Genomic DNA, 27,526 nt, shown 5'->3' with positions numbered 1-27,526 from the left:
AGGCCACACCTCCAGCTGGTCTCTCATTTCCTGGGCGTAGGTGTCATCTCATCCATTTAGGGGCCCTCAGCATGCAGCTCAGTGATGCTTCACGGGCTCTCTGTTAAAGTCGATGAGGGGGTGGGAAGGACTTGAGAACTGAGGGGTGGAAAGAGTTAGAAAGTGTGGAGGAAAGGTGGAAGTCCTAGGGCCCTGGAGTCTGAGGGTTAGCAAAAGTTTACAGGGCGTGTGTGGCCCAATCTCAGTTAAAGGCCAAACGGAGGGGATGACATAAGGAAGAAGTTTGTCAAACCCCAGAATGTGGTCTTGAGGGAAGCTGCAGAATGTTCTTTCCCGAGTCCTTGGGTGGTCCGGGGAGGGGACCTGGTAATAGGCTCCCTGGCTTCTCACACTCTTCTCCAGCCCATGAGCCAAGAAGCCTATGAAGTCTTTGAAGTTTCCAGTTGTGAAAATTGGCTGCCTTCCTCGTTGTCCTTTTAAAAGCACAGAGATCTAAAAGACATGGAGGAGCCTTACTTGCATATTTCTAAGTGACAGAAGCCAGTCGGCTAAGGCTACATACTGTATGATTCCAACCATGGGACATTCTGGAAAAGGCAAAACTATGTAGACAGTGAAAAAGCTCAGTGGCTGCCAGGGGCTCAAGGGGAGGGAAGGATGAGCATGGTGGAGCATGGGGGATGCTCAGGGCAGTGAAACTACTGTATATGATACTGTCATGGCGGATACATGACATTGTACATTTGTCCAAATCCAGAGAATGGATGACACCGAGAGTGAACCCTGATGTAAACTATAGAGTTTAGTTAATATTAACGTATCAATATTGGCTCATCAATTGTAGCAGGTGGGGACTTCCCTGGCAGTCCAGTGGTTAAGACTCTGTGCTTCCACGGCAGGAGGCACGGGTTCGATCCCTAGTCGGGGAACTAAGATCCTGCATGCCTCGTGGCACCGCCAAAAAAAAAAAAAAGTAGTAGCAAGCGTATCAAATTGCACTGAGAGAGGGGGGATCTGATGAGAACTCTGTACTTTCTGCTCAACTTTTCTATAAACTACGACAGCTCTGAAAAACAAAGTCTATTAAAAAAAAAAAAAAAAAAAGCACGGGTCTCTGTGTCCACACCTGCAGCGTAACCAGGAAATACTGCCGATGTGTTACCGTGAAGTCACAGGAACGTGAGAACTATGGGGAAGGACAGCCTTCTCACTCCCAGCCATGGATGTACTGATAAAAGAGGCACAGCCAACGGGAACCCGGCGCATGTCTGCTTCCTTCCCATCCCCCAGCCCCCAAGGTACACAGTAGGTGAGCGTGCTTCATAGCGTGGACAACGCTACACAATTATAAAGAATTTGTGGGCAAACTCAATCTAATAGATTTGCTTGGGCTTTTAGTTGCTTCCGGTCCTCAGAGTGAAATGGACTCCGTGAGGGGCCCTGTTAGCGTCAGCTTCTGGCCAAGGGTCCAGGTAACCGCCCCAGGTGGCCAGAATTGCCCGTGTCTCTTGTCTCCCCCCATCCCCATCCCGACTGAGGTGGCTGCAGGTTTTCTAGAGGGTAGACCCCTCCACCAAGGGGATGTTGGGCGGGGGCTGCTCCTGAGCCCCAGGTGCTCAGTGGGAGGAGTAGGTGGGAGGAGTAGGTGGGAGGAGTGTGGGGACAGTGTAGGTGGGGGGAAGGGCGGGAGTGGGCGCTGCGAAGAGAGATCTTGGGGATGGGGATGGGGGATGGGGGATGTTTGACTCTGGATTTTTTTAAAAAGCCAGGAAAGAGAATTTCACCCTGTCAGAGCTGGAAGAGCTCCGAGACCATCTGTTCTACCCTCTCACTGTACCACTGAGGAACCGGAGGCCTGGAGGGTTCCCCCCAGCCCCCCGCCCAAGACCCGGTGGCGCCCTCAGCTGGGTTCAGATGGCCGGGACTCCTAGGCGTGCTCCACAAAATGGAGCAGGACCTGCTCAAGCTCTCAGACCTGCTCATCTACCCCCATCTCACCCCAGCACTTCCCTGCTTCACACCTTCTCTGACTTCCCATTCCCCGCAGGGAACCACCTGCCTCCTTAACATGGCACCAGGCTGCCAGGGTCTGGTCCTGAGTTACGTCTCCAGTCCCTCCCCACACCCCCCCTCCAGGCCCCGAAGCACAGAACTACTCTCCCATTTCCCACCCCCCAGCCCTCCTCTACGTCCCCGCAGGCCTGTGCTCCTCTCCCCGCTTCCCCGAACACCCCATTCAGCCTGCTCCCAGCTGGGCTGCTGTGTCCGCGGGCAGCCCCTGAGAGCCCAGGCCTGGGTCCAGCGTCCTTCGCTTCGGAGCTCTGGGTTTGTATCTGCCGGTTTCCCAGTCCTTATTTCCACTGGACCGGAGAGTGCAGACCCGGCCTAGCCCATAGCGGGTGCTTAATAAATATTTATTGACTGAACAGGGTCTATAAATATTCTTATGGGCTCCAAGAAGACAATATCAATCTCCTTCCCTCAGGCTCCATCCCATCCCCCTTGCCCCAAGCTCTTAAAGCACCTGCTCGTGTTCGGGTTTCTTTATCCCGGCGTCTTGGAGGACCAGGGACCAGAGTTCCCGCAGGCTCTGAACACGTGGATGAGGCACTAAACAGGGCAGGTTTGGCTCCTACTCAGGTAGCTGGGCCCTTCTCTGGCCACTTAACACTGTGTGCCGCAGGTACCCAGGGACTGATTTTCCAGCCCAGTGTGGAGACGGTACACTGCCCGCCACAGCAGTTAAACACGGCCCCCGTGACACTGCACGCTCTGTGTTGAGTTCTACGGTTTCAGTGCGATCGTGCTCAGCATCCGCCCTCCCTGACAGGTAACTGCTTCTCCCCAGAGCCCTGTTCTGCCTGCTAGAGCACGCACCTTTCCCTTGGACTTCTTTATCACCTTGGAAATGCATGGGCATTAACTTTTATGCTTTAAATCCAAAATAGACAATAAAATTAGGGGAGCCCGGTAGTGTTAATCTACAGGGCTGCCTGTGGAGGTGATCTGAGTCCTTCAGAGTCCTTGGAGGAATTTCTGAGGTTGTCCTGCCCTCCCTGAGCAGAACTTTCTGCAGCACTCAAGAGAAGGCTATGCTGGGAGGGAAGGCAAATGCCCAAAGGATTGACAACTTCCCTCTGCGTGGAAAGCTTGGCTTGTGGAAGCCAGGGAGGTGCTCCTGGCAAGAGGGTCTGGGGGAATAGGATGGCACATCTCAGCCCGCCTGCTGGGGCAGCCCAAACAAGCTTTGTCTACAAACACTTTGGAGGGTGGTGGGGACCAAGGCAGGTCAACGGTGCCTAGAGCTGCACTGAGTAAATCACCCACGTGACACCCTCTCTCACAGTGGGGAACAAGCGGAGAGCAGTGGCCATTTGTCAGATGCCTACTGTGCGCTGTGACTTACATTAGCTGTCATCCTCACTACAGCCCAGCGGGGAAGGCAGAGGTAAACCATCTCTAGTTTCTGCATGAAGAAATTGAGGTCTGGGGTGGGGGGCAAGGACTCGTCCAAGTGCACAGCCAGTTAGTGGCAGAGGCAGATTTTGAAGCAGGTGATGGCCCGTTCCAAAGCCAGTGTTCTCCCGGGGTGCCACACCGCTCTGCAGGGGTTGCCTTGGGACCCAGATGTCCTGGGAGGAGGGCCGCCTAGCATAGCCAGGTGTGGAGGGAGGGAGCAAAGGAGCAGGAGAGGCCTCCAGGCCCGGCAGGCTGTGGCCTGTGAGCCTCTGCATGTCACTCCCAACTGTCCAGGTCTGCTGTGTGCCCGGGGGCAAAACACTTCTGCAGGAATAGGAGGCAGTCCTGTCCATGTGCCAGCTGCTGGGATGGGTGTAATTAAGTGGAAGAGGCTCTAAGGAGCCCACACCAGCCAATCACAACCTTGCAATTAAAACAAGCTGCATGGAAGTGAAGTGTGAAGACATCCTGTGACTTCCGCCTGGCGTGCGTATGACGGGGGGCCGGTCAGCCGGAAAACTACTGCCCTGCAGTTCTTTCTAACAGGCACTGGTGTAAACACCTCAGGCTGACGCCTTGGAACACCTCGGTTCTCAGCATGCTCCTGACCGCTGCCCTGGAGATGCCTCCCTCTCCCAAAGCAGAAAGCACTTCAGGCGGGGCTGGCTCTCTCCCACACCACCCCTCTGGGCACCAATTCACAATACAGCCCGGTGTGTTCTCATACCTACTAATTCCTGGGGCAGTGTGAGAATGATTCTGGTTATACCCAGAGGGCCTCCAGGCCTTTTACATGAAAAGAGCTAGAAGCACGACATGCTTGGGATAGCATGAGGATGTTTTCCTGCCACAGAAGCTCACTATAATGAAAAAAGAAAAATCATGGCAAACAGTATTTGTGACTGCAACTCTGATGTGGCCACGCACTAAAGGGACTGAGGGGAGGATCCAGGTAATTCGGTTGGACATCGTCTGACTCTGTCACTGAGCGGGCGTTTCCTTCCTACCAGCCTCTGTGCTTAGAACAACGTTGACACTAACACCTGGATGTACGTTGCACCTGTGCTACCTGTCTGCCAGGTGTGGGGGGCTGTGCTCGGCTCACGAGCTGCATGCTGCTGCTCTCTACTTTGGGAGAGCATTTTCTGGAAGGAGGCGAGGCCAGGCCCCGGAGACAGCCTCGCAGGCTTCTTTGGTGGGAAATGAGGCACTTACCTGGTGGTCTCTGAGACACGCTCTCCATTTAGAGGGAGTGAGGGGAGGACAGGCGTGGCGTGGAGAAGAGCTGAGACCTGCCCGACAGGGACCCCGGGAAGGCTGCTGGCGGCAGGGGGCAGGAGGGTGTGGGCTGCCCACAGTGAACTCCGGACCCCGGTCCCACCCAGCCACCTATGCCGTCTGTCTTTGAGCTGGCCAGATGGAGTTTAAGCATGTATACCATGAAAACCAGCTTCCGGCACTAAACAATGTCACAATTACCAAACACCTTTACCCACTCGCTCAGCTGTTGCTGCTGGTGGCCCCGCTGCCCAGGGCACCGGGCCGGGCACGCCCTTTCCTGTTCCCTCCCTCCTTCAGCCTCTGGTCCTGGTCCTCCGCTGTCTCCATCCCCTGGGATCACTGCCACTGCCCCTCCCTGCCCACCCAAACCCACTCCGCTATTGAAGCCACGCTTCAAAGTGTCATTTTCTTTTTAATTTTTAATCAGTCTGTGTCGAGAAAAAACAGGATTTGATCAAGCTTCCAGCTCTCACCGCTCTATCAGCATAGCAATTTTATGGATCAGAGTTTCGAATGTATTTGTCTAAAACCCAGAGGAGAAACGGAATCATCTCCACAGATCAACATGTATTGGAAGAGACACTTCAAGACTCGGGAAATGTTTTTAACAATCATTTTCTTAGGAACGACACCCAGTGGGCCCCGGGAGAGCGCGGTGCGAGTGCTGGACGGACAGGCGGGTGGGACAGCCGGACGCCTGGGAAGCAGGAGCGGAGAGCTGTCTGTCTTCGGAGACTGCGGACTTCGCAGGACAAAATAAAAGGGGGGAAAAAGAATCCAACCTCATATTTTATTTGGAGGAGGAGGAATATAGTTTCAGATACAATTTCTGTTTTGGAAAATTAAATCTGTCTGAGTTTGGCAGCGGGGGCAACAACCCTATTAGTTAACTGGAGATGGGCTCATGACTCAGATAAATTGTCAAGTGGGATCTTTTAAAGATGCCGAAACAAAACATTACCTTGGTTACTTCTCCACCATGAGATGCTATTTGAACACACTGCGACCATGTGTAAAGTCACAAGATTTAGCCAACGCCATGGATCCGTGTGCTAGACCATGAATACAAATACTGATGATATTTCACCAAAGGACAGCAAGGAGGACAGGAGCTCTACTTTTTGAAGAAATTTCCAGAAAGCCGAGTCTTTCCTTTCCTTTCTCAGTGGAACCGCCACATCCCGCTTTAGTCTTGCCTTGATCAGAGTTGTCCAGCCCAAGGGACACACCAGAATCTTCCTTGGGGAGCCTGCAGGGGGCGCTCTGCCGCTCTTCCAGCAGCTCAACACAGACTTCCGGCAGAGGCTGATCCATCCTAATTTGGCGTCCAGAGACAGTCTGAAGCAGATTTTAGAAGCGATTTACATAATGTGACATGCTTTCAGAGGAGGCGGGTAGTACTCATAAGTCAGCGGGATGTGGGATTTGGTGGGATATGCGTGGAACCGTCTGTCCCATGTTCCGCAGCACAAGATGCACTTAACACCTTCTTCCAGGACCACACAGGGTCTCCCCCCATCCTTTTTGTTCCTCACTGGTCTTGGCAAATCCTCAAGTTTCATTTAAAAGCACTGCCACTGCCCTTTGTATCAGCCTCACTGTTGAGTCTGAGACGTATGACGGAGTCACCGTCCCCATGCTGATAAATTAGAAAACTTCCTCCATCCCCCCAAGCTCTGTCCTCCAGAGGCCTCACTCCAAAGTACAAGGTGCCCATCCCCAAAGGGGCAGCAGAATCACCGGGACTTTTTCCAGTTATGGATCTTCTTCCATTAGAGGGATCTCTGTAAAAGAAGAGATGGTTATTATACCAATACACCGGAAGACACCGCAAAGATCTGGAATCGTGAGCTTTAGTAAAATGTCTACGGTTCCTACAAATCAGTGAGAAGAAGAAAATGCTAAGTTCCACATATCAGTCAACAAGCAAATAAACCAACTCCTCTGTACAACATTATTTGCTGGAAAATCTCATACTCAGCTCATAAAAAATAAACTGTTAGGCTTCAACCATGCACCCTAATGGTCATACAAACCAAAAGGTTACAAGTTCAAGTACAGAGAGGCAGGGTGGTACTGGAGAAAAGGAACTCTACGAGGAACCAGGAGACCCCTGTTTCCATGTGGTTACTGCTACTTACTGTCAATATAAGCTGGAATTAGCGCTTTCATTTGTAAAGTGGTGCTGGTGCCCCCTTGCCCCGGGAAACACAGCCCTAATTAGTCTGATGCATTTTTACTATTTTGCCATGAGCTGCAATCTGCCTTTCCTTGCAGTAGGCACATACACATCTTTTACTTCACCCCTGATAAACATAACTTGTATGTACCCAGAGCTTCTCCAGGGCTGGGCCCTCGTGCCAGCATCTGGGTCTTCCCTTTTAGCACGTGTGTGTTACCTTGATCCCAAGCACCACTTTCAGAAGTCCTGCCTAATTAAGGGAGAAAGAAGAAAGGCATCCTGGATCATACGGATGCTATGAAAACCCACTGTGGCCTTTCTACTTTGGATGGCTTGGTGCTCTTTTATGCCTCCAGTTAATGGGCTCATCACTTGTGAGATGTTGATCATTTCTTCCAATAATTGGCCTTGCCCACGGCCTCTACATGCAGAGAGAGCAAGATGCAATTTAAGCTGAGTGAGACGGTAGCACTGATTTGGCCCTGAGCTGGGAGCAGGGTGGGGCTGTGCAAGGGTGGCCCGGGCCTCGGGGCAAATGCTTACCATCTGCAATGTCAATGCCTGGGCTGGTGGATGCCACCTCCCCCGCCGTGCTGGGAGCTGTGTCAGGGCTGTCGGAAGCGGGGCGGGTGCCCCCTTGGCACGTGGGAGGTGAATACAAACTCTGGAGCAGCTCCGAAGAGCCTGAGACGCTGTCACGGGTTCCTGACTCCCCCGGGCCCGTGTCCGTGTCCCCTGAGCCGGGGTATGCTGGGGGGCTCTGGTCGTCCACGGGTAAGGGGCAGCCCTGGCCCACGGAGGCCAGGTACCCTGGGCCTAAGGCACTCAAGCCGCCACTCACAGCCTCGTCATAGGACGGGAGCATGACGGGCACGCCGTCTACCACCACGAAGTCGGGGTCGCTGCTGGAACTCCTGGGAGGCCCCCTGTGGAGAGGAAAGTGGTGCTAATCTGTCAGGTGACAGGTCACCCCGGGAACGAGGCCGCAGTGCCCCCCACTGCAGCTGGGGTCCTGGGGGCTGCAGAGCCGTGGGAGGAGGTGGTGCAGGAGATTCAGCCTCCCTGCCCGGTCCCCTCTGGCAGATTGTGCGTCCACCAGGGCCACACTCTGGACAGGAGAGGTTTTCTTCTCCTGCTTCCCTCCTGGCCTCCTGCCGCCTCTGGGCTCCAGTATCTCCTCATACTTCCTTCTTCCCCCCATTGGACCTCTGGGCTCGGCCTTATGGTCATAAACCTGAGAACAGGGGACTATGTGGCCCATGCCAACCGAACACCCCAATGTGCCCCGGCAGCGTCCCTGAGGAAGCCTGTTGGAAACGGAACAGTACCGTTAAAAGCTTGGGAAACTGTGGACCTTAAGTGCCCCTTTCAGTTACCCCTGTGCTTCATATGCTTCGTGTTTGTTTTCTGCTACGGTATAAAAATCACTCATTTTTAGTCAAGACAGAAAAACAACAACAACAACAGAAAAAAAAGGAACTCTGAACACCATCTCACGGCCGCCCCCCGACCCAGCAGCCACCTGAACCTAAGCTCTGCCCGTGCTGCCCGGAGCGGGGGTTCCCTTACGCTGACACACACGCGGTTCTGGCCTTGCCCTTGGCCTCTGGTCCCTTGCACCTTCCGCACCGTGCGTCTGATGCCAAAGCCCGAGCTCCGTGACCACTCTCTGCTCCTGGTCCCTGGAGGAACCGGGGTGGCCAGTAAGTGGCCAGTGGAACTTGGTTCCTTATTTCCTCGGCTGGGAACTGGTGCTGAGTGATGTGGCCAGAAGGTAAAATATCAGGAGGAGAAGACAACCCAGCTGGAGGGGGGGTGGTGGTGGTGTAGACCCTGAACCCCTGCACGCCAGCGGCAGGGGCTCCAAAATCTGAGGACTGAGATGTCTGGACGCTGGTGTTTGAGGTGGAGGAAGCGTCAGGCCGCCTCTCTCTGACGCTCGGGGCCACTGGCTTTTTGGAGCATCTTGCTTAGAGATTCTGGTGGGGGGGCTCCTTGCTCCACCATCCTTAAGGCCACCCAGAGATGGGGGAGGTTGCAAGGCCCACGACCCCCAAAAGGCAGGAGCCGGGAGGAAAGGAAGAGTTTGCTCCAAATCCAGCTTCTCTCCCCTTCCACAGCCCTCGTGAGTGGGTCTGGAACCGGCCGAGCTCCCCTCCTCCCTGGCCTCCAGGGTCTCACACTGCCCTCCTTTCTCACTTAGGCCTCCCTACCTCTCACTGTCCCTTTCACCAGCAAGCTGTCTGGGTCAGGGCGACCCGATGGATGCCTCTGTTCTCCATTCTCCCCCAACAAAAGCTCCCACAGTGGCAGCTTCTCCCCCCTGGTCCCAGCCCCACGGCTGTCATCGCATCTCTTCGGCGTCTACACCTCTGGGACCTAGAGTAAAAAAGTCCTTCCTGGACCTGCTCCTGAGAACCTTATCATCTATTTGCACAGCTGAGATCAACGTTTCCACACAACTAGAGAGTAACCTAAGATGGAAATAAATACTTGAGGGATTTAAAAAAAAATCAAGTGAGTCTTAGGGACCATTTTTATTATTTATTTATTAAATTCTTTTGGCTGCGCTGCACGGCTTGCGGGATCTTAGTTCCCCAACCAGGGATCGAACCTGGGTCCCTGGCAGCAGGAGCTCCAAGTCCTAGCCACTGGACCGCCAGGGAATTCCCTAGGGACCATTTTTAAAACATCTTAATATTTAGTCTCTATCCTGGAAACTTTGTTCCCAAGCCTATGTAGAAAAATAGCTCTACAGGCCACGTTCAAGTACTCCAGTGTACTGTAAATCACAATATGTGGTTCAGCTTTCTCCTTATAACCCTTAGGCCTTCTTTAGATAGTCTAATTGCTCAATGATAGAACATGGTCCCTTGACTCATAAAAAATAACGGTGAAGATAGAGAGGGCGGATGGCAGGTTGGAGAGGAAAGAAGATTCTGTCACCTCAGCTGGAGCTTGGCTGTGGCCCCAGGATGGTGTCCACACACTCTGGGCCTGGCGTGGAGGCAGGTGCACACCCACCCCCGACCTAGCACACTTTCACGGCTGGGAGAGTGGGGTGCTTGCAGGTTGGGGGGCTCCTGCCGCCAGCTGGGGGCATTGCTACGTGGGATGAGGCCGTCCTGGGGGCGGGAGGTTGAGGGGAAAAGGTGGGCAGGTGCTTTCTCCAGCAGCCCCGCCTGCTTCCCGCCCCCGCGCCTGGCTGGGAGTGCGAGAGACGCGAGTGAGTTTCCTGGAGGGCGGAGGGCGGAGTGGGAAGCGGTGAGTCCCGGGAGCCGCCTCCTCCACTAAGCAACACGCTCTTTGCCAGGGGCGTGGTACACACGACCCTGGGGGCCAGTTCGTCCCTGTGGGCAGAAACAAATGCCCTTTTCTGAAGCATGAGGTCCCCAAATGAGAAGACTCTGACATGGGCACAGGAATCCAAGGAGATACTTGATTCCCTTGGGAGCCCTGGCTAGCATCCTATGATGTTCGGTGCCCTGACTTCCTTCTCATGTTCACAAACTTATCCCTGTACTTTCTTTTTTTTATAAATTTATTTATTTATTTATTTATTTTTGGCTGTGTTGGGTCTCCGCTGCTGCGTGCGGGCTTTCTCTAGTTGCGGCGAGCCGGGGCTGCTCTCCGCTGTGGCGCGCCGGCCTCTCATTGCGGTGGCCCCTCCCGTTGCAGAGCACGGGCTCTAGGCACACGGGTGTAGTCGCTCCGCAGCATGCGGGATCCTCCCGGACCGGGGCTCGAACCCGCATCCCCTGAATCGGCAGGCGGATTCCCGGCCACTGCGCCACCAGGGAAGCCCATCCCTGTGCTTTCTAAATGACTTCTCCTTCCAGGAACAGTGATCTGCCAGCAGCAGTGCTGGGTGGCTCTTGGTTCCGAAGGGCGCTGGTGTGCTTGCTTCCGGGCAAGGGGCCAGCGTTGGAGGGGCAGGGCCACAGGCTGCCCTGGGCACTGAGAGGACCAGACCGCCTCTGAGGGACTTTGACAAGCTCCTCTCTGGTGATGACGACAGGGAGGATGAAGACACGGACCCAAGCTCACCTGCGCAGCCGAGGAGGATGGAGAACCGCCCCCGCCCCCGCCCGCCCACAGGTCCCACTCCGAAAGCTCAGAACCTACTTGGGGGCAGAAGCTCACCAGCCCTGTCCTGGCTCCCCATCCAGAGCCTTTTCTCCTTCCGGAGACTTGCCACGGTTTCGCACACCGGTTTTGAACCTCTGTTGGGTCACGCACCTTGGACCTTGTCCCTAATTACTTCTGTGTATTTCTTATCCTCCCTGTGGCCTGGAAGCTCCAAGGTACGTAAGTCTAGAGCTGCAGGCACATAGTGGGCAATGGGGGGACCCCTGGGGGTGGGAGGTGCAGGGTGTACAGCCCTGACGGTGCTCCCCTTCTCTGCACCCCCTACGATGCCTGCCTCGAGAACGTTTATCCAGGGAAGGAGGGAGACGGGGAGCTCACGGGTGGGGGGGGCGGAAAGAGGGAAAATGAGTCTGTCTCCAGCTTGGTGTTCTGACCCCAGACACCCCAAAACCTCCCAGGCGAGTGTTTTTGCTCTCTCCCCTATTCCCCCTTCGAAGCTCAACTCTGCACTCATGAAGGCTGACCATCCTTTCTCCTTGCTGCTCAAGGTGGCTGCACTGACCTGGGGGGAAAGTGGGCCTTGAACTTGGTCTGGAACATCCTGGCCAGGATGACGAGCAGCAGCGCCAGCAGCACGCTGGTGGCCGTGAACGCCACGATCTTCCACGTGGTCAGCAGGGTCTCACGGGTGCCGGGCCACGCTGGCTCTGCCGGGAGAGAGGACGAGGCAGCTGTGAAGCTCGCGGGCCGTGACGGGCGCTGGGGTTCCCGTGTGCTCGTTTGAGGGATTTGCCTTCTTTACTTCTCTGCACTCCACCCGCACTGGTTCGCGTTACCATTTGTGGGCCTCCAGCTGTGCTGTGTTAACAAATGCTTCCCCCCCCTTGCTACATCCGGGGCAGCCGTCACCCCTGCTTGGGGCAGGTGGCCGTGGCCACACCTGGAAAAAGCCGGGGCAAGCGGGCTGGACCGGGGTGGGCGGGAGACGGTGGGCGGACGTGCACGGGCTCCCAAGTCTCCGTCGTGTGGTCACTACCCGGGTGCTCTGAGACCAGGGGTGAGGATGGTTTGCATTTGTTACTAAGTAGGAAGCACTGACACTTGCACGTGGCTTACGTTTTTAGAAGTGAGAGCAGGTTTTACCCATAATCATATCATTTGTGTTCTGATATGCGTCCTGGACTGGAAGAGAAAGGCTGAGTCCTGCATCGCTTGGGTCACACCCATGGGCCTGTGTCCTTGTCAGTGGAAGGGGACAAGGCTGGGGGAAGACAGAGTGCACAGAGGCCAGGGCCTTCCACGGACGCTAGGGGTCTAGGGACCCGTTCAGAGGGCCAGCATTTTAACACGGGCATGGGCGGGTTAATACTCCTGACCCTCTGAACAGGGTTTGGAAGTATCAGCCACGTGTATCCACAAAGATGAGTTTCTATATCCAGTCCCTAACACCGCGTGTGAGGGGGGAGGGTGTGTGGGAGGAGGCACGGGGCTCAGGACACAGCCACCCGCCACCGTGAGTAGTCTGAACCTGGACCATCCAGGGACGCCCTCGACGTGCTCACCTGACTTGATGCAGTAGACTTGATAGGAAGGAAACCACTCCCCGTACTGGCAGGTGATGTACTTGTAATCACTGGTGAGGCTGTAGCCGGGATCGCAGTAAAACTCCACCACGGTTCCGTGGTTGTAGCGCTCACATGGCCGCGGGTGGCAGATGAAATCGCCGTGACTCACCATGGGAGGTAGCGGACAGACTTGGGCAGTGGGGGAGAATAAGAGTTTCAGAACCACATGCTTATCCTGTCTGGACCCTCAAAACAGAGATTGAGCTCGGAGAACACATCACTCAGAGATGCACTGATACATGAATCATCAGACTAGTGATGATTAGCTGTCCCCAAGACAGTCCCTTCGTCTGTCCCTTCACGTGAGGTCAGACGGAAGCCTGCAATAAGATTCGGAGCACTTGTCGCTGTCACGTGTCACTTTATAATGATAAAGTACATCGTAAAAGAGAGGTTCGTTTTACATCGCAAAGAGTATGCCTACTTAATAGACAGTGTTAAGCTGCTCTATTAATAATGCATGCTATTATGTGCCAGACAACCTAGTAAATACAACCGAGATATTTATGGACAGAATCTTCGCTGAAAGGAACAGCTATCCTGAGCCTGCTCCTGTGGCTATGGGAGTAATCTGGGACCATCCAAATCCCTGGGTGTGCCTGACCTGATCCACAGGTGCCCTCCTGGGGTTTGGCCAATGACGTATATGCAGCTCTTCTGCTGGCTCCGTGCAGGCCCAGGTCACAGCCTCCCGGTCATAGGCGCCCTGACCAGCACGGAGGAGCCTTGGGGCCTGGGCCTGGTTTGCCACCAATATGCTACGCGACCTTACAGAGGTCACTTAACCAAATTTAAGCCTTGATTTTCTCCTCTGTAAAATGGAAGTTTATTCTACCCTTGATAATGTTTTATGGTTTTTCCTAACCCTCATAGTCTATGATTTTAGGGGAAGAAAAAGTTGTTTTCAGTTGCCTCTCTTGAACCCAAACTCTGGGTTGTCAGGTAAGAACGGTTCTGTCTCTGGGTCCAGAAAGATGGTTTTCGTGGAGTTTAGGGCTTGTTCACTGATTCCCACAAAGAGCCCTCTTTCCTGCACGAGGACTCAGAACTGCCCTTAAACATTCCTCAAGAAACAATCAAAGCCCAGACCACCGAGGCCAGCTTCAAACCCACGCCTATGGAAACCGCTACGAGCTTTGACCAAAACAGGGAGAGGGTTAACTTTTGAGCCTCTTCCCAGGGGTACCCAAGCCCTGGGCAGTGGAGACGCACAGGCAGGCCTCAGAGCTCTCCCCACGCAGCCGCATCTGCAGGGAGCTACCCGCCCCACACGGGCCGCTGGAATGTGTGTCGGGAGCTCTCTTCTGGCAGCAAGCCGGGCACTGGGGCTGGTCAGCAAGATGGGCCCACACGATGGGGGTGTCCCATGGCTTGGGGCCAAGAGGCTCTTTACAGACACTCTCTCTCATCCTGCAAACAATGCCACGAGGCAGACCTTGCTGGCTCTTTTCAGAGTCAGGGAAACAGAAACTCAGAGAGGTCAAGTTCTCCAGGAGCAGCTGGAGGAGTGGGTAGGAGCTCGGGCTGAGTTCTGGCTCAGCTCCTCACCAGCCGGGTGACCCTGAACAAGTGGCTTCTCATCTCCGAGATTCAGTGGCCTCATCTGTAAAATGGGAGCATCTGAGGGTTATCCTGGGGAAGGCTGGCCAGGCCTCAGTTCCGAGCTAACATGATGTAAGTGGGCAGTCAGGGATAACCAGGAACCGGGCATCTACAGAGAGGGGGTCGTAATGAGGCAACTGCTTCCGCAGGTGATGGAAAAACCTATGTGGACAATGAGGCCGCTGAGATGCGCAGCAGCGGGAACCCACTACTGCCCCTGGGCAGGTGGGATGAAGGTGTCCTAGTGGCCGGGCCCCCGTGGAATTTGGAGCCACGGAGGTGATCCTGTGGGAGATGGAGGCCGCGGAAACTCAGGCACTGCTGGAGACGCCCTGGGGCAGCGAGGCTCAGGGGGAAATGCCCCAGCTTCTCCACCTGCCCTCACTCCCTCTGGACAAAGCCGGCAGGGAGCCAGCGGACCGGGGTGGGGGGGGTGCAGGGGAAGGTCCAGGACTGGGTCCGAGGTCCACAGGCCCAAAGTGTTCTCCATGAATGGCGGCTGGCAGGTGACTGCGCCTCGGGTCCCACGGGTAGACACTGGTGTAGAGTCGGGACCGGAGCTCTGGCTTTCCGCCAGCCCAGGGCATCTCCCGTCCCAGCAGATGCACGCCCTCCACAGAGCTGCCCAGGGCCACGGAGTCCCGTCACCCAATGCACTTCTAGTTCCACAAACTGGGGCTCCTGCCAAATCCACTCCCTCCAGGGTGTTCCATGAGCATCCCCAGTCGGTGATCAAGGCAGCAGGAGAGGAACGGGAAGGGAAGGACGAGAAGGAGGGAGAGAGAAAAGGTACCAGCAGCACAGAGCTGGTCCTGGGATGCCAGCAGGGATTTGCAGCAAGGGCCCCTCCTTCCCCAAAGGCCCCTCTGTGAAGAGCACAGGGAAGGAAGTGTCCGGCTCCCGGCCCAGTGAGGGAGGCCACTGGGCTCTTAGAGCCACCTTCCTGGCCTGAAGGAGGCCCTGCCTTCCAGAGTGAAGGGGAGGTTCAATGTCCACTGACAGCAATATCTGCCACTCTGGTGGCCTCCAGGGCTTCCTGGCTCATGTGGCCACAGGGGGGTCCCCCTCCTCTGCACCTCCCATGAGTGCCCCCAGCACTGCAGCGGCTCACGGGAGGCTGGACCTTTGCTGGAAGAGTAGGTCCTTTCCACGGTCAAGGGTTATACAGAGCAGCAGGTCTCTCCTCCTAGCTGCCCTCCAGACAAATCCCCAGGAGTCCCCACAGGATGAGAGAATCACCAGAGCATTTTCAAGGCCCAGAAAACATCATGAGAGGTCAGAAGAAGCCCTGTAAATATATATATGCAAGTTTGTTATGCCGACTAAAAATCAGCATTCTCCACCTGGTTCTACAGGAATGAAGTCACTAAGTCACTGCAGTCGCTGACCTTCAACACCCCGTGAAAGGAGTTCAGGGCGGAGATCAGGAATGAGGCACTCTGTGCTCTGGAACAAACTGGCAGAACAGGCCTTCAGACGGTTAGATATTTTCAAGAGATTTTATGAGCCCAATTTCTTGCATCTTCTGATATCTAGAAAAGCACTAAAACTATTAATGGAGACATCTCCCTGTGACCAGCAGCAACCTTCTGCCAAGACGTGAGCTTGACTGTACGTATCCCCATCACCAAAATCACATGTATACTGTCCTCCTCCCACCTCTCCGGAGCAGTTCCTCAGAGCCATCTGAGAGCCTGTCTCCCAGGCTATAGTCTTCATTTGGCCCCAAATAAAACTTAACTCACAGCTCTCACGTTGTGCAATTTTTTTCACTTGACAGTTTTCAGCAGCATTTTTCCTCACTTGGAGGATAAAGGACTGTTCAAATCATTGCCTTAACCCTGAGGCAGGTGGTCCCTGATGTGCTAAGGAAGGCCTGGGCTGACCGGACCCTGCATTTGACAAGGGAGGGGGGTGGTACACCGTGTGCCGCCAGGCACGGGCATGGAGGGCCCCAAATTCATGTTCAAATTCCAGCTCTAGACCGCTGAGTTGGGGGCAGGGTGTTAGGCAGCTTGTTTAACTTCTCGGGGGTTTAGCTTCCCCATCCGTGTAGTCAGGGCAACAATTCCTAACTCTTACGGTTGTTGTGAGGATTAGAAAGTGTATGTAACGTACGTAACACAAAAGTCTGGAACGCAGTAGGCACTTAATAAATAACAGCGCTTAGTATCACTGGTGCCTGAACTTGCTGAGTGCCTGTGCTGTACAATCAGGATACATGGATTGCACCAGGCTGGCCCCAAACATTCCTGGAGGGAATCTGGAAGCATCTCGCTGGCAGGTTTTCTCAGAGGCCAGATAAAAACCACCCATGGTAGAGGCTTTGATTCTGAGACTGTCATAATCGGCTGCTAATAGAGATGCATTTGTCCCCTACGTGGAAACATTTATCTTCACACTTTGCAGTGTTTCTAGTGATTGCACCTGGCCGGCCATTAGCTTTGCTGCAAGGAAAACCACCCCGTGCATCCTGGTAGGGGCAGAGGGTCGGGAGCGTTCTTTAAACTTGGAAGGAACAGACAATCAAAGTGTTAATTATAAATTTGGGAAGCTTATTTTTTTTTTAATAACTCTCTTTTTAAAAAATTATATATTTACTTATTTATGGCTGCATTGGGTCTTCGTTGCTGCACGTGGGCTTTCTCTAGTTGTGGCGAGTGGCGCGCTTCTCATTGCAGTGCACGGGCTTCAGTAGTTGTGGCACGTGGGCTTCAGTAGTTGTGGCTCGCGGACTCTAGAGCGCAGGCTCAGTAGTTGTGGCGCACGGGCTAAGTTGCTCAGCGGCATGTGGGATCTTCCCAGACCAGGGCTCGAACCCGCGTCCCCTGCATTGGCAGGCGGATTCTTAACCACTGCACCACCACGGAAGTCCCAGGAAGCTTATTTTAAAATAACAGTTTAGGGTTATCTGAGGCGTGGTGCTCCAAGGACAATGGTGCTTCAAGGAAAAAGGACGACCCTGCCTGAAAAAGTGTCAGCGTCACACCCTCTACTGGACTCTTACTCGCCCTCCCCACCCTGTTGCTATGGTTACGAAATTCCTGAGCCCACCTGGGCAACAGGACCCTGTCCCAAATAAGGAAAGGCATCTGGCCTGTCCCACTCCCACCCTATAGAAGGAAGGTATATGTGCCTAGACCGATCAGTAAACAAAACTTTCACCTCAGACTATTCCTTTGTTTTCTGGCTATAAAAACTGATCAATAGCACACATTCGGGCTCGACTCTCCCAGACTACTAGGAAGTCGGCCAGCTGTTCTGGCAGCGACCCTTACCTCTAATAAATTCTATCTTCTCTATATTCTGCCTTGTGTCTGGAAATTCTTTTCCAACCCGTGTTCGGACCACGACAGAAATGAAGCTGGGAAGAAAGCCTGATGCACTTCTAAGTGTAAAAAAACGATTCTGCAACCACCTCTGCCTGTTTTGCATTATCAGCACTAGGGCACCCGCCTCCTCGGCATACACACGGGAAGCGATTTTACTCGGACAGGCTGCATTTCAGACCTTCTGAAGGAAAAGCCTCTTCACGTTCTGTTCAAGTATCCTGCTTATACTTTAAAACAAAATAATATTTATTTACTTATTTTGGCTGCACCAGGTCTTAGTTGAGGCATGCGGACTCTTAGTTGCGGCATGCATACAGGATCTGGTTCCCTGACTGGGGATTGAACCCGGGCCCCCTGCATTGGGAGCGCACAGTCTTACCTACTGGACCACCAGGGGAGTCCCTCCTGATTATATTCTTTTGCTCATTTCATTTTTTAAAGAATTAATTAATTAATTAATTTTTGGCTGCGTTGGGTCTTTGCTGCTGCGCGCGGGCTTTCCCTAGTTGCAGAGAGCGGGGACTACTCTTCGTTGTGGTGCGCGGGCTTCTCATTGCGGTGGCTTCTCCTGTTGCGCAGCACGGGCTCTAGGCATGCGGGCTTCAGTAGTTGTGGCTCGCGGGCTCTAGAGCGCAGGCTCAGTAGTTGTGGCTCACGGGCTTAGTTGCTCTGCAGCATGTGGGATCTTCCCGGACCAGGGCTCGAACCCGTGTCCCCTGCATTGGCAGGCGGATTCCCAACCACTGTGCCACCAGGGAAGCCCTGCTCATTTCTTAATTCATTTACTTAACACATAGTTTTTGGACAACCATTGAAACCAGATAATGCATTGATCCCGCCCTCCTGGGGCTCACTAAAGACAGATAATAAGTAAACAAATGAATATTGATGTGTCTGGATGAGGGATGTGTCTGGATGTGTCCTCTCTCTGTTGAAAAACACCATCAACTCTCACACACAGGAGGTGGCCTGGGCGACCTGCCCCCACCTCCCGAGAGGCCTGGAAGGTGCCTGGGACCAAAGGCAGCCAGATGTTCTTTTAGGCACAAGAAGATCCAAAATGTAAGCTGGTCCTGGCAGGGGATTAGAGAACCAGGGGTGCAAAAGCTCTAAAAAGGCCAGACCACCTCACGCCCCCTGTGATGGAGACGGGCCAGAGGACAGCGGCTGTGTGTACCCCATGCTGGAGAAACCGAGGATACCCCAGACGCCAGAGCAGCCAAGGGCAAGGGCCCTGATCTAGGACAGGTGGTCAAGGGACATGTGGGGAGGAACATCCCGGGCAGAGGGGACGACGCACGTGAGGGCCAGCCGGAGGGATGAAGGGAGGAGGGGGTGGTGGCCGTGTGTGACCAGAGAGGGGAGGGGCTGCACACGGGAGGGTGCAGAGGCGGCCAGGGCAGTGTGTAGGCAGCTCCGTGGGCCCCGTGGCCGGAAGTTGGGATTTTACCCACAGTGTCAGGGACACTGTGAAGAGCCGGTATAGACCTATTTTCACGAGGAAGCTCTAGCTGCTCTGTGGAGGCTCGGAAGCAGGGATGGAGGTGGGGGGGGCTGTCAGGTGGCTGCTGCCGCAACCAGGTGAGAGAGGATGGCGGCTTGGACCAGGACAGTGGCAGTGACACGGTGAGAAGGAGAGTGATGGGACCTATTTAGAACTATCTGTTTCTACAATAGGATTTGCTGAGAGATGGAATTTGGGGGCCACGGGAAGAATCAAGGATGACCCCCAGATTTCTGCCATTAGGACCCAGGCAGATGGTGATGCCATTCACCACGTCAGGTTTTCGTTTGTTTGTTTTGTGGGAAGGGAGAGGTAGTGAGAGTCTGGGCTGCCAGTGAGACGGTCATCCAAGTATCAATCAGGCAGCAGGAGAAAGTGCCTGGGGTCAGTAAAGAACTCAGGCATCGGGGAGCTCCCTGGTGGCCTAGTGGTCAGGATTCTGGGCTTTCACTGCCGTGGCCCGGGTTCAGTCCCTGGTCGGGGAACTGAGGTCCTGCAAGCCACGCGGTGCAGCAAAAAAAAAAAAAAATAAAAAAATAAAGAAAGAAAAAGAACTCAGGCATCATGAGCCTAGAGATAAGACTGAAAACCATGAGACCGGGTGAACTCACCTAGGGCGAGAGGGTAGAGAGAAGAGAGGAGGGGTCCCCATCCAAAGGCTGGGAAATCAGTTGAGAGAGTGAAAGAGACTGGCCGAGCAGACTGGGATGGACCAACGAAGCTGAGACAGGAAACTGTTCTGAGCAGGGGGGAGTAGTTCCCAGCAAGCTGAGAACAACTGCAAATCACCGGTGACCTTGAGGCAAGCGATTTCAGAAGAGTGGTGAGTGGCCAGTGGAAGAGGGGCAGTGTGGGCTGAGGAGTGGGCGGGGTAGGAAATGTAGACTCAGAGAAGTTTGCTGAAGGAAAGCAGCCAATGGGGCAGCTGGAGGCCCGGGGGATCCTGCCCACCCCCCGCCCCCCAGGAGCCCTGGACCTTGTTTACGTGTCCTCTACGGGAGCAGACCAACATGGAGGACAAGGCTGGTGATGCTGGGTGGGAGAAGGAATGCAAGGTCATTATGAAGGTGAAAGGAGCTGTGGTCCTGTGCACATCGGCGGACAGACTGGCCTTTGACAGGAGCAGGAGGAGGCCGGAGGGAAGAACTAGAGCTGGACACAGGGACGAGTGGATCGAAGCCAGGGTGATGGAGACGTGGGGGACTTGCCATCTGTAGGTTCGCACTCTCTGAAGGCAGTATGAGGTGAGGCCGTTGCTCAGGAAGGAGGAACTTAGAGCTGAGAATTATACATCACTTATCACAGTCCTTCGCCCATTCATATATTTCACTATCTCCAGAAGAGGAAAACAAGGTTTAAAAATAGTCTGTGTGCTTCGTGAACATTCACAGAAATTATTTTGGGGGGGACAGAAGAATGTAAAACAGTACCACCTCTAATTATTTTTTTAATCCTTCTGAGCCACAATCCCAGGTATTTGGATTGCGTGTTTCCATTCTTAGTCTTCCAAAGCTTCATGCGGCCCCCTGGGTGGTCCTCGTGTAGGGAGAAGCTGGCTCTTTAGTCTGTGTGCCCAGATCCAGCCCACAGGGCTGGTGCTGGAGGCTTCTGGCTGCTCCCACGATCCCGTTCCCCTCTTCCTTCTGGGCACAGAGCTGTCTGCATTGCCCAGTGTCCCTTGTTACTCTGAGTTCTGGTCAGTGAAATGTGAGCAGAAGTGATAATTACTCCTCCAGACCCGATGCACGGAATTCTTCCAAGCTTCTAGGATGAGACAACCTCCCAAGAGGACCTTAGAAGCTGCACCTTGAACACAGCAGAGGCTCCACTGGCCCCTGAATGACTGGGTGGAGAGGAGGCACCGGCTGACCCACACTCACTAATTCCACTTGTGAAAATAAACTTCTGTTTTGTTTGAGCCACTACACATTTTGGGGAGCCTCCTCCCAGGAGTGGGTCTACTACGCTCTCCAGTGTGGATCAGCAAAGCACTTGCTTTCCTGCAGTTCACTGCTACCGTGACAGGCACCCACCCTCCCCGCCATGCCAACATCTTACCATCTGAGGAGCATCTTAGTGACTTAAGTCAGTGGTCCTTCGACCCTGCACATCAGCGTCACCTGGGGTGGTCTGGGGTGGGGTCCTGGGTGTGGCCAGGTCTTTGAAGCTCCCCAGGTGATTCTCCTAGGTGGTCAGACTTGAGAGCTGGGGAGATGAATCTCCCTCCATTCTCCACCTGCTGGGATGGAGGGCTTACAACATCCAGGGGAGCGAGTGTGAGAAGTAAGTTGCCACGGTTTCTGGTCAGAGTCTTTACCTTCCACGGGGCCCTTCACTGCTGTCCATGGACCATCAGCTTTGGGATCAGCCGGGAGCTTGTTAGAAATGCATAATCTCAAGCCACATCCGAGTCCTACTGAATCAGGAACTTCATTTTAGCAAGATTCCCAGGTGACTCACACACACAGTCCAGTCTGAGAAGCGCCGCCCCAGACCACGACGAAGCTTTGCAGCTGAGCTCAGCGGTGACAAGGAGAGAAAACTCGCTCTTAATGCCAGAATCTGGCCCTCAGCTGGCCTGGCAGAGCAAGGGGAGGTGGTGGGAAAGCCAGCAGGTCTGTGTCTCAAGTCCAAAGGCATCATCTCAAGACCAGCAGCATGATATCCGAGCACCTCTCAGGAACCAAGAGCACGGGCGCTGCTCTGTACACGGACAGAACCAGCCAAAACTCTGCCTTCAGGAGTTCTGCTGGCTTCTAATAATTAAACTGCCACTGCCCCCACCGGCTGGCCCCAGGCTGATCCAAGTTTGGGTAATGATTCCAGGAAGCTGCCTGGCATCCTCCATACCAAAATCACAGCTGCTTCCAAGGCTACGTCCAAAACCTTGCTTTCAGCTCAGGGAAAATCAATAAACATTATACAGCACATAACGTTTTCCACTTTTGTTTTGCTGTAACAACACGGAAGGCCAATAAATGTGTCCACCCAAGGAAGCAAATGATGACAAGCCTGGGCCTTTGCTTATTTCCAGGCCTGATGGAGCAAGGTGTTGACTTGCTTGGAGATGTGCTGACAGATCAAATTTAAGATCAATGTTACCCGGCAGCCCTGAGGGAGGGGCTCTGATCTGCGTTCCATCTTGGAGTCACCACATTAGGGTGTCCCTGAAGGAACACACGATGCATCTGATGACGACTGTGAAACTTCAGTGCAAAAAAAAAAAATACGGCTTCACGTAAGAAATCCAAAGTGTGTCTAGTTTTGGAGACACAGTGAAGCCGCAAAGGAGCACACAGGTGAGGGAGCAGGTGTAAAACCATGATTTACTCTGACACGTGTTTCTGGGTACCAATGAGGTGTCCTTCCTTCTTTGTAGTGACTCAAGCACCAGGGACTAAGCCCAGTACAGCCTCACTCACCACGATGTGAAAATAAATCACAAGACATCTGTGGTGTCAAAGAGTTCGGATGCCTGTGAACATCTTCTCAAATAGGATTCCCACAGATGGAATGCCTGATGGTAATCGGGGCATCTTAATTTTTTGAAAGGGAGAGAAATCGGGGGCTCAAGATGAAAAAGGTGTGTGTCCCACAAGTTAACACAGAAAGCCCACAGGGAAGGGAGCATTTAGAGCAGGTGTCTCCTGCTTTTCCCTGCAATCAGCAAACCCTTCCCCATGAGAGCATGCTGAATATAAAATGTTGCCGGTGTATTCCAGCAATTCTTAAGTTCCTTCTGAACAAATTGGACCAAGGTGCTACACTGATATTAATGCATAACACATTGATTTTCCGAACTTCAAATTTTTCTCCCATAAATTTTTTCTTAAATTTCTTGTGCCTTCTCAATCTCATCTGTTAGCAAATCCTAGCAAATGAGGGAATAAATAATTGAGTACTAAGTTCATGATAATGGAAAGCAAGTGGTTATGCTTTTTTCCTAGCTGAGTGTGGGTGCATGCGTGTATGTGCATGTGTACACTTATGTGTATGGTCCCATACTGTACATAGAAAATACATAGCTCTGTTTTCTGCTAGCATAAGTGCTTCTAAGGCTTACACAGTATTCCTTAGTGTTCTGCAAAAACAAAAAAGAAAAAAAAAATTTGCTATTCTGTGAAAAGTACCATGCTTTTCTGACATCTGAATGTATTTCAAAACTACTGGCTTAGAAGTCATGGACAATGAAAAAAGGAAAAAGGGGAAAAGTCAGCTAGAAGAGCAGGAAAGGAGAGAGTGTGAGAAAAGCCAGGAAGACATAACATCCGTGGATTAATGGAAGTTGCCTACAGGCAACTTTACATAGTGCAAAGCGCATTTGCTTGGGTTCAAATCTTGGCTCAAACACTTTGGAGCTATGTGACCTTGGGCACTTCATTTAACCTCTTTCTGAGGTAGTTTTAGTTTCCATCACCTGCAAAACAGGAATAGTAACACCCACACTGCAGAGATTTTATAAAAATTAGAAATAATAGCTGTAAATCAAGCACAGTGTCTGACACAAAAATAGATGCCCGATAAACAGATAGCTACTATTATTAGAACTATATTGTGTATGTATAGTAGCTATATTATGAGGCAATGAGAGAAAATGCAAGCAGAAAGGCCAATGACAACTTTGAACAAGCCCCGACCATGAGAGCAGCATACACACCACACACTGTTCCACTTCATCCTAACCACAGTTTTGCAGAGCAGGTATTGTTACGGCCTCATGTATACAGAGAAGGGAATCGAGGCTCAAGAAAGTGAAGTTACTTGTCCAAGGTCAAATAAATAGAAGACCGAGGATTTGACCGTAAGTGAGGCTTACTCCGAAGCTATGCTCTCTCACTGAGCCTTGCTGTAGGGTTTTACGTGTGCACAGGCACAAGGGAGCGTAGGCCACCCAAGGACCAGATGTGACAGAATGGGTTTCTTGATCTGCAAAGATGTGGGCTGTGCACAGTGGGGTTAGAGTTTGGAAAAGCCTTGGAGCCTCTCGGGAGAGAAGAAAGGCAAGATGGGGGAACCTGATGGACACAGAGCATTCCTGTTCCACCTGTGGGCATCAGCAGGATGCTGTGGACAAGGCCAGAGGAGAGGCGAGCTTAGGACAGGGCTGTGGGTGGAGCCCAAGGATGCTGGCCAGCTGGGGTTTGGGAAGCTTTGAAGACGGTCCTTTAAACCTGACACAAGAGGTACAAGGAAGACACAAGAAGCATCTGCTTCTTCTTAGGCCAAGGCAAGGGGAGCACGTGGTGTGGGTTGTGTTGTGTTCCCCCAAAAGTTCTGTTGAAGTCCTAACCCCAGGTTACCCGTGAATATGACTTCACTTGGAAACTGGGTGTACTGCAGATGTAAAAGTTAAGATGAGGTCATATTATAGTAGGGTGGGCCCTTGATCCAATATGATAGGTATCCTTATAATAGGAGAAGAGACACACAGAAGGAAGATAGCCATGTGAAGACACAGACTCATAGGGAAAAAACACCACGTGATGACAGAGGCAGAGACTGGAATGGTGTCACTATAAGCCAAGGAATGCCAAGGCCACCTCTAGAAGGAAGGTGAGTCTCCGAAGGAACATGGTCCTGTCAACACTTGGATTTTGGACTTCTAGCCTCCAGAACCATGAGAGAAGACATTAATTTTGTTTTAAGTCACCAGCCCGTGGTACTTTGTTCCAGCAGTGCTGGGAAACTAGTACAGCATGAGTCTACCCTTGGCCTGGGAGGAAATGGCCAAGCGCTTGGGCCAGGTCCACAGGGAAGCAACCGGCTAGAACAGGAGGGTTTCCTGGCTAATGTCAGAATGTCTCACTGAAATAACTAGACACCAAGATTTCCTCAAAGTGAAGTAAAAAGAAGAATCGTTTTACATGAAAGTGGTTATTTCATGAGCTATGCTTTAGTGGATGGAGTGGAATAAGGCAATGCAGGAGGACAGCATCCCAGGGCTGGAACCTTAAGAGCTCCTTGGGGAGATACCATTCTTCTCTTTGGGTAGTGCCGGCAGAAACCACGTTGGGGAGCCTTATGCTTTGGGGACAGTAGAGAGTCACTCACAGTTAACTCCAGGGACCACAGGATCTTTGAAAAGGTCAAGTAGTATGGGAGAGTAAGGGTCCTCTTACACGCAATTTTAGTCATGGTTGTCTATAGAACTCTTAACTTCCTAGCTTCCTATAAATTTACTTTTCTTCCCAATTTAAAAAAATTTCCCTTGGAATAAGATATTTATGGCATGAAAATACAGACTGATGTCGGCACAGTTGTTTGCCTGTGATCTCCTGAGCTAAGGACTAGTTTTAAAATCTGAAATCCAGTATAACTGGCTTCTTTAAAATTCCAGCTGTTTCCACCACCTTAATGCCTGGACCTGTTACCTCCCTGCCCATGAGTGGAAGATATGGCGTTAGAAAATGCATTAAGTTCTCATCCATTGAAGAACAAACTGGCCAGCATGTGAGCAAAGTCCTAGACTTTTCGGCAGGAGCCCCAGGTACTGGGAGGAAGAGGAACGATCAGATGAAGGGCCACCTCCGCTAAGCGCTTTGACTTTACAGAAATCTGGGCACAATTTAGAGTCGGGCACCATCTTTTTGCAAAAACAAAACCCCAGGCAACAAAAAATCCTCCTGTACAGGAAGAGAAAATGATTGCGAACACAGATATTATGTTACAGGTTCTAACTAAAAAAAAAAAAGAATGATGCAAGACACCAAGATGGACACAGACAGGTGTGACTGTTTTACCTGCCTATCATCCCAGACTTCTAATCACTTTAGGGAAAAAAGGGAGCTCTGGTAACTGCTTGTGAAGAAAAGTGGGGTTGCGGGAATTCCCTGGCGGTCCAGTGGTTAGGACTTGGTGCTTTCACCGCTGAGGGTGCGGGTTCAATTCCTGGTCAGGGAACTAAGATCCCGAAAGCCAAGCAGCTCGGCCAAAAAAAAAAAAAAAAAAAGAAAGAAAGAAAGAAAAAGAAAAGTGGGGCTGGGGGTGGGAACTGGGGAGGAATGACCCCCAAACCACCCTGCGGAATACTTCCTGGTGACTCTCGGTCTGTAAAAGGCAGGGAGTGACTGAAGGGATTTATTACCTTCTGTGTTGCACCTGATTGCAAGAGGTTTTATTACCAAAGTCATCTAACTTTCCAGAGAGGAAAGAGGGAAATAAATCCTGCCTGGAGCAGGGATGGAGAAGATATTCTAGAGTTTAAGAAAAAACACCAAGATTTTCCCTTTTGTACAAGCCATCTATTTTCTGAGCGTGATGAAGTCACCCTCTCGGCATAGCCAGTGGCTCAAACCACTGGCCGCAGCTTTGAAGTTGCTTAGTTGTGCGTTCCTTTCACTGACCTGACATTTAAACATCACAAAATAAAGACCTCTGCTTGCACGCCTGTGAGCTTTTCAAAAATATGAGGAGACTACAAGGCAAAGCAGAAATACATTTTGGTGAGAACCATGAACGCGGTGGCTGAAAGGGACTGGTCCCTTCAGCCCTTGGTCCCACACCCTTGTCCCCTCGAATCCAGCCTGGCCTGCAAAAAAGGGGTGAAAGATCTCAGATCTCTCTGCCATGGAAGGTTTGGAATTCAGACTAATTCAGAACACTGACCCCAGGAGAAGCTTGCGTGTAGGAGTCTCGTTTTATACGAGTGGCTTCCACTGCAGAAAATTTGCAGCATCCCTACTGACACAATCTGACACAGGGTTTCGACAGAGCCAGCATGAGGGGGCTTCCAATTTATTCCGTTTCCGAGGATTCAACCCCACCTCTTTGCCTTGCAACCAGGAGGCATTTCCATAAAAACATGAGTGATGGTGCCTGGCTTCAGATCCACTGTGTCCCCCTGGGGCCTGAATCTGCTCCAGGACAGGCTGCCTGCCCGGGTGAGAGCTGAGGTAGGGGCCTTGGGAGAAGTTGAGTCCGAGCCCATCTGGTGGGACCCCATCTCTGAACGTGACAGTACATTGGGGGGGGTCGGTTAGCCAAGTCCCCCATTGGTGTTCTCTTCTTTCCTTGATTTGGTGAGAGAAACCAGTCCAGAACTCTGCCACCTTTGCTCGCCTTTGGTGGGAAAAGGAATCAGTTCTATTCTTTGATGTCAATGTAAAATCTCTGCAATTGAATGAGGTTAAAAAAAAAAAAAAAAAAAGATGATCCTAGGAGAGCTGGAGGGTTGATGGCTACATGTTTCCAAGGAGGTTAAAAGGAAAGCAAGGTGGCGGGTAGAGCATGCCGAGGGGCTACGGCTGGCAAACAGCAGGCCTGGAGAGAGAGGATGAGGCGGAGTTCAGGGCCATCTATCAGATCAGCAGTCAGACAATTCAAGAGAATAAGAGCCTAGAATGTAGTAGCCGGGAAGCCTGAGAACTTGGTACCACTTGAAAAATAGGAACAAGGTCTCTCGGTTTTCTTAGGATTTCTTAGTGTTTCTGGATTCAATATAGGAAAAAAAAAA

General features: G+C 52.4%; 1 protein-coding gene across 3 annotated transcripts in view; it reads right to left on the bottom strand.

Annotated features, from left to right (window-relative positions):
• Nucleotides 1-5,294: 5,294 nt before the first annotated feature.
• Nucleotides 5,295-27,526, bottom strand: part of SUSD4 (sushi domain containing 4) — a 137,776-nt gene continuing 115,544 nt past the window's right edge. For 2 of the 3 annotated variants that reach the window (XM_059941956.1, XM_059941967.1), the window contains 4 exons: nt 12,574-12,765; nt 11,574-11,718; nt 7,466-7,848; nt 6,404-6,524 (listed from right to left, as the gene is read on the bottom strand). In XM_059941956.1, coding sequence (XP_059797939.1) covers nt 6,496-6,524; nt 7,466-7,848; nt 11,574-11,718; nt 12,574-12,765 — 749 coding nt within the window. In that variant the 3' untranslated portion in view covers nt 6,404-6,495. Of the gene's footprint in view, nt 6,525-7,465; nt 7,849-11,573; nt 11,719-12,573; nt 12,766-27,526 lie in introns of all 3 variants that reach the window. The other variant, XM_059941961.1, reaches the window with a different exon arrangement.

This window comes from Balaenoptera ricei, chromosome 1, assembly GCF_028023285.1.
Source record: "Balaenoptera ricei isolate mBalRic1 chromosome 1, mBalRic1.hap2, whole genome shotgun sequence".
Taxonomy (NCBI): domain Eukaryota; kingdom Metazoa; phylum Chordata; class Mammalia; order Artiodactyla; family Balaenopteridae; genus Balaenoptera; species Balaenoptera ricei.
The sequence above is the reverse complement of the archived record's forward strand: the minus strand, read 5'-3'. Positions and strand labels throughout refer to the sequence as shown.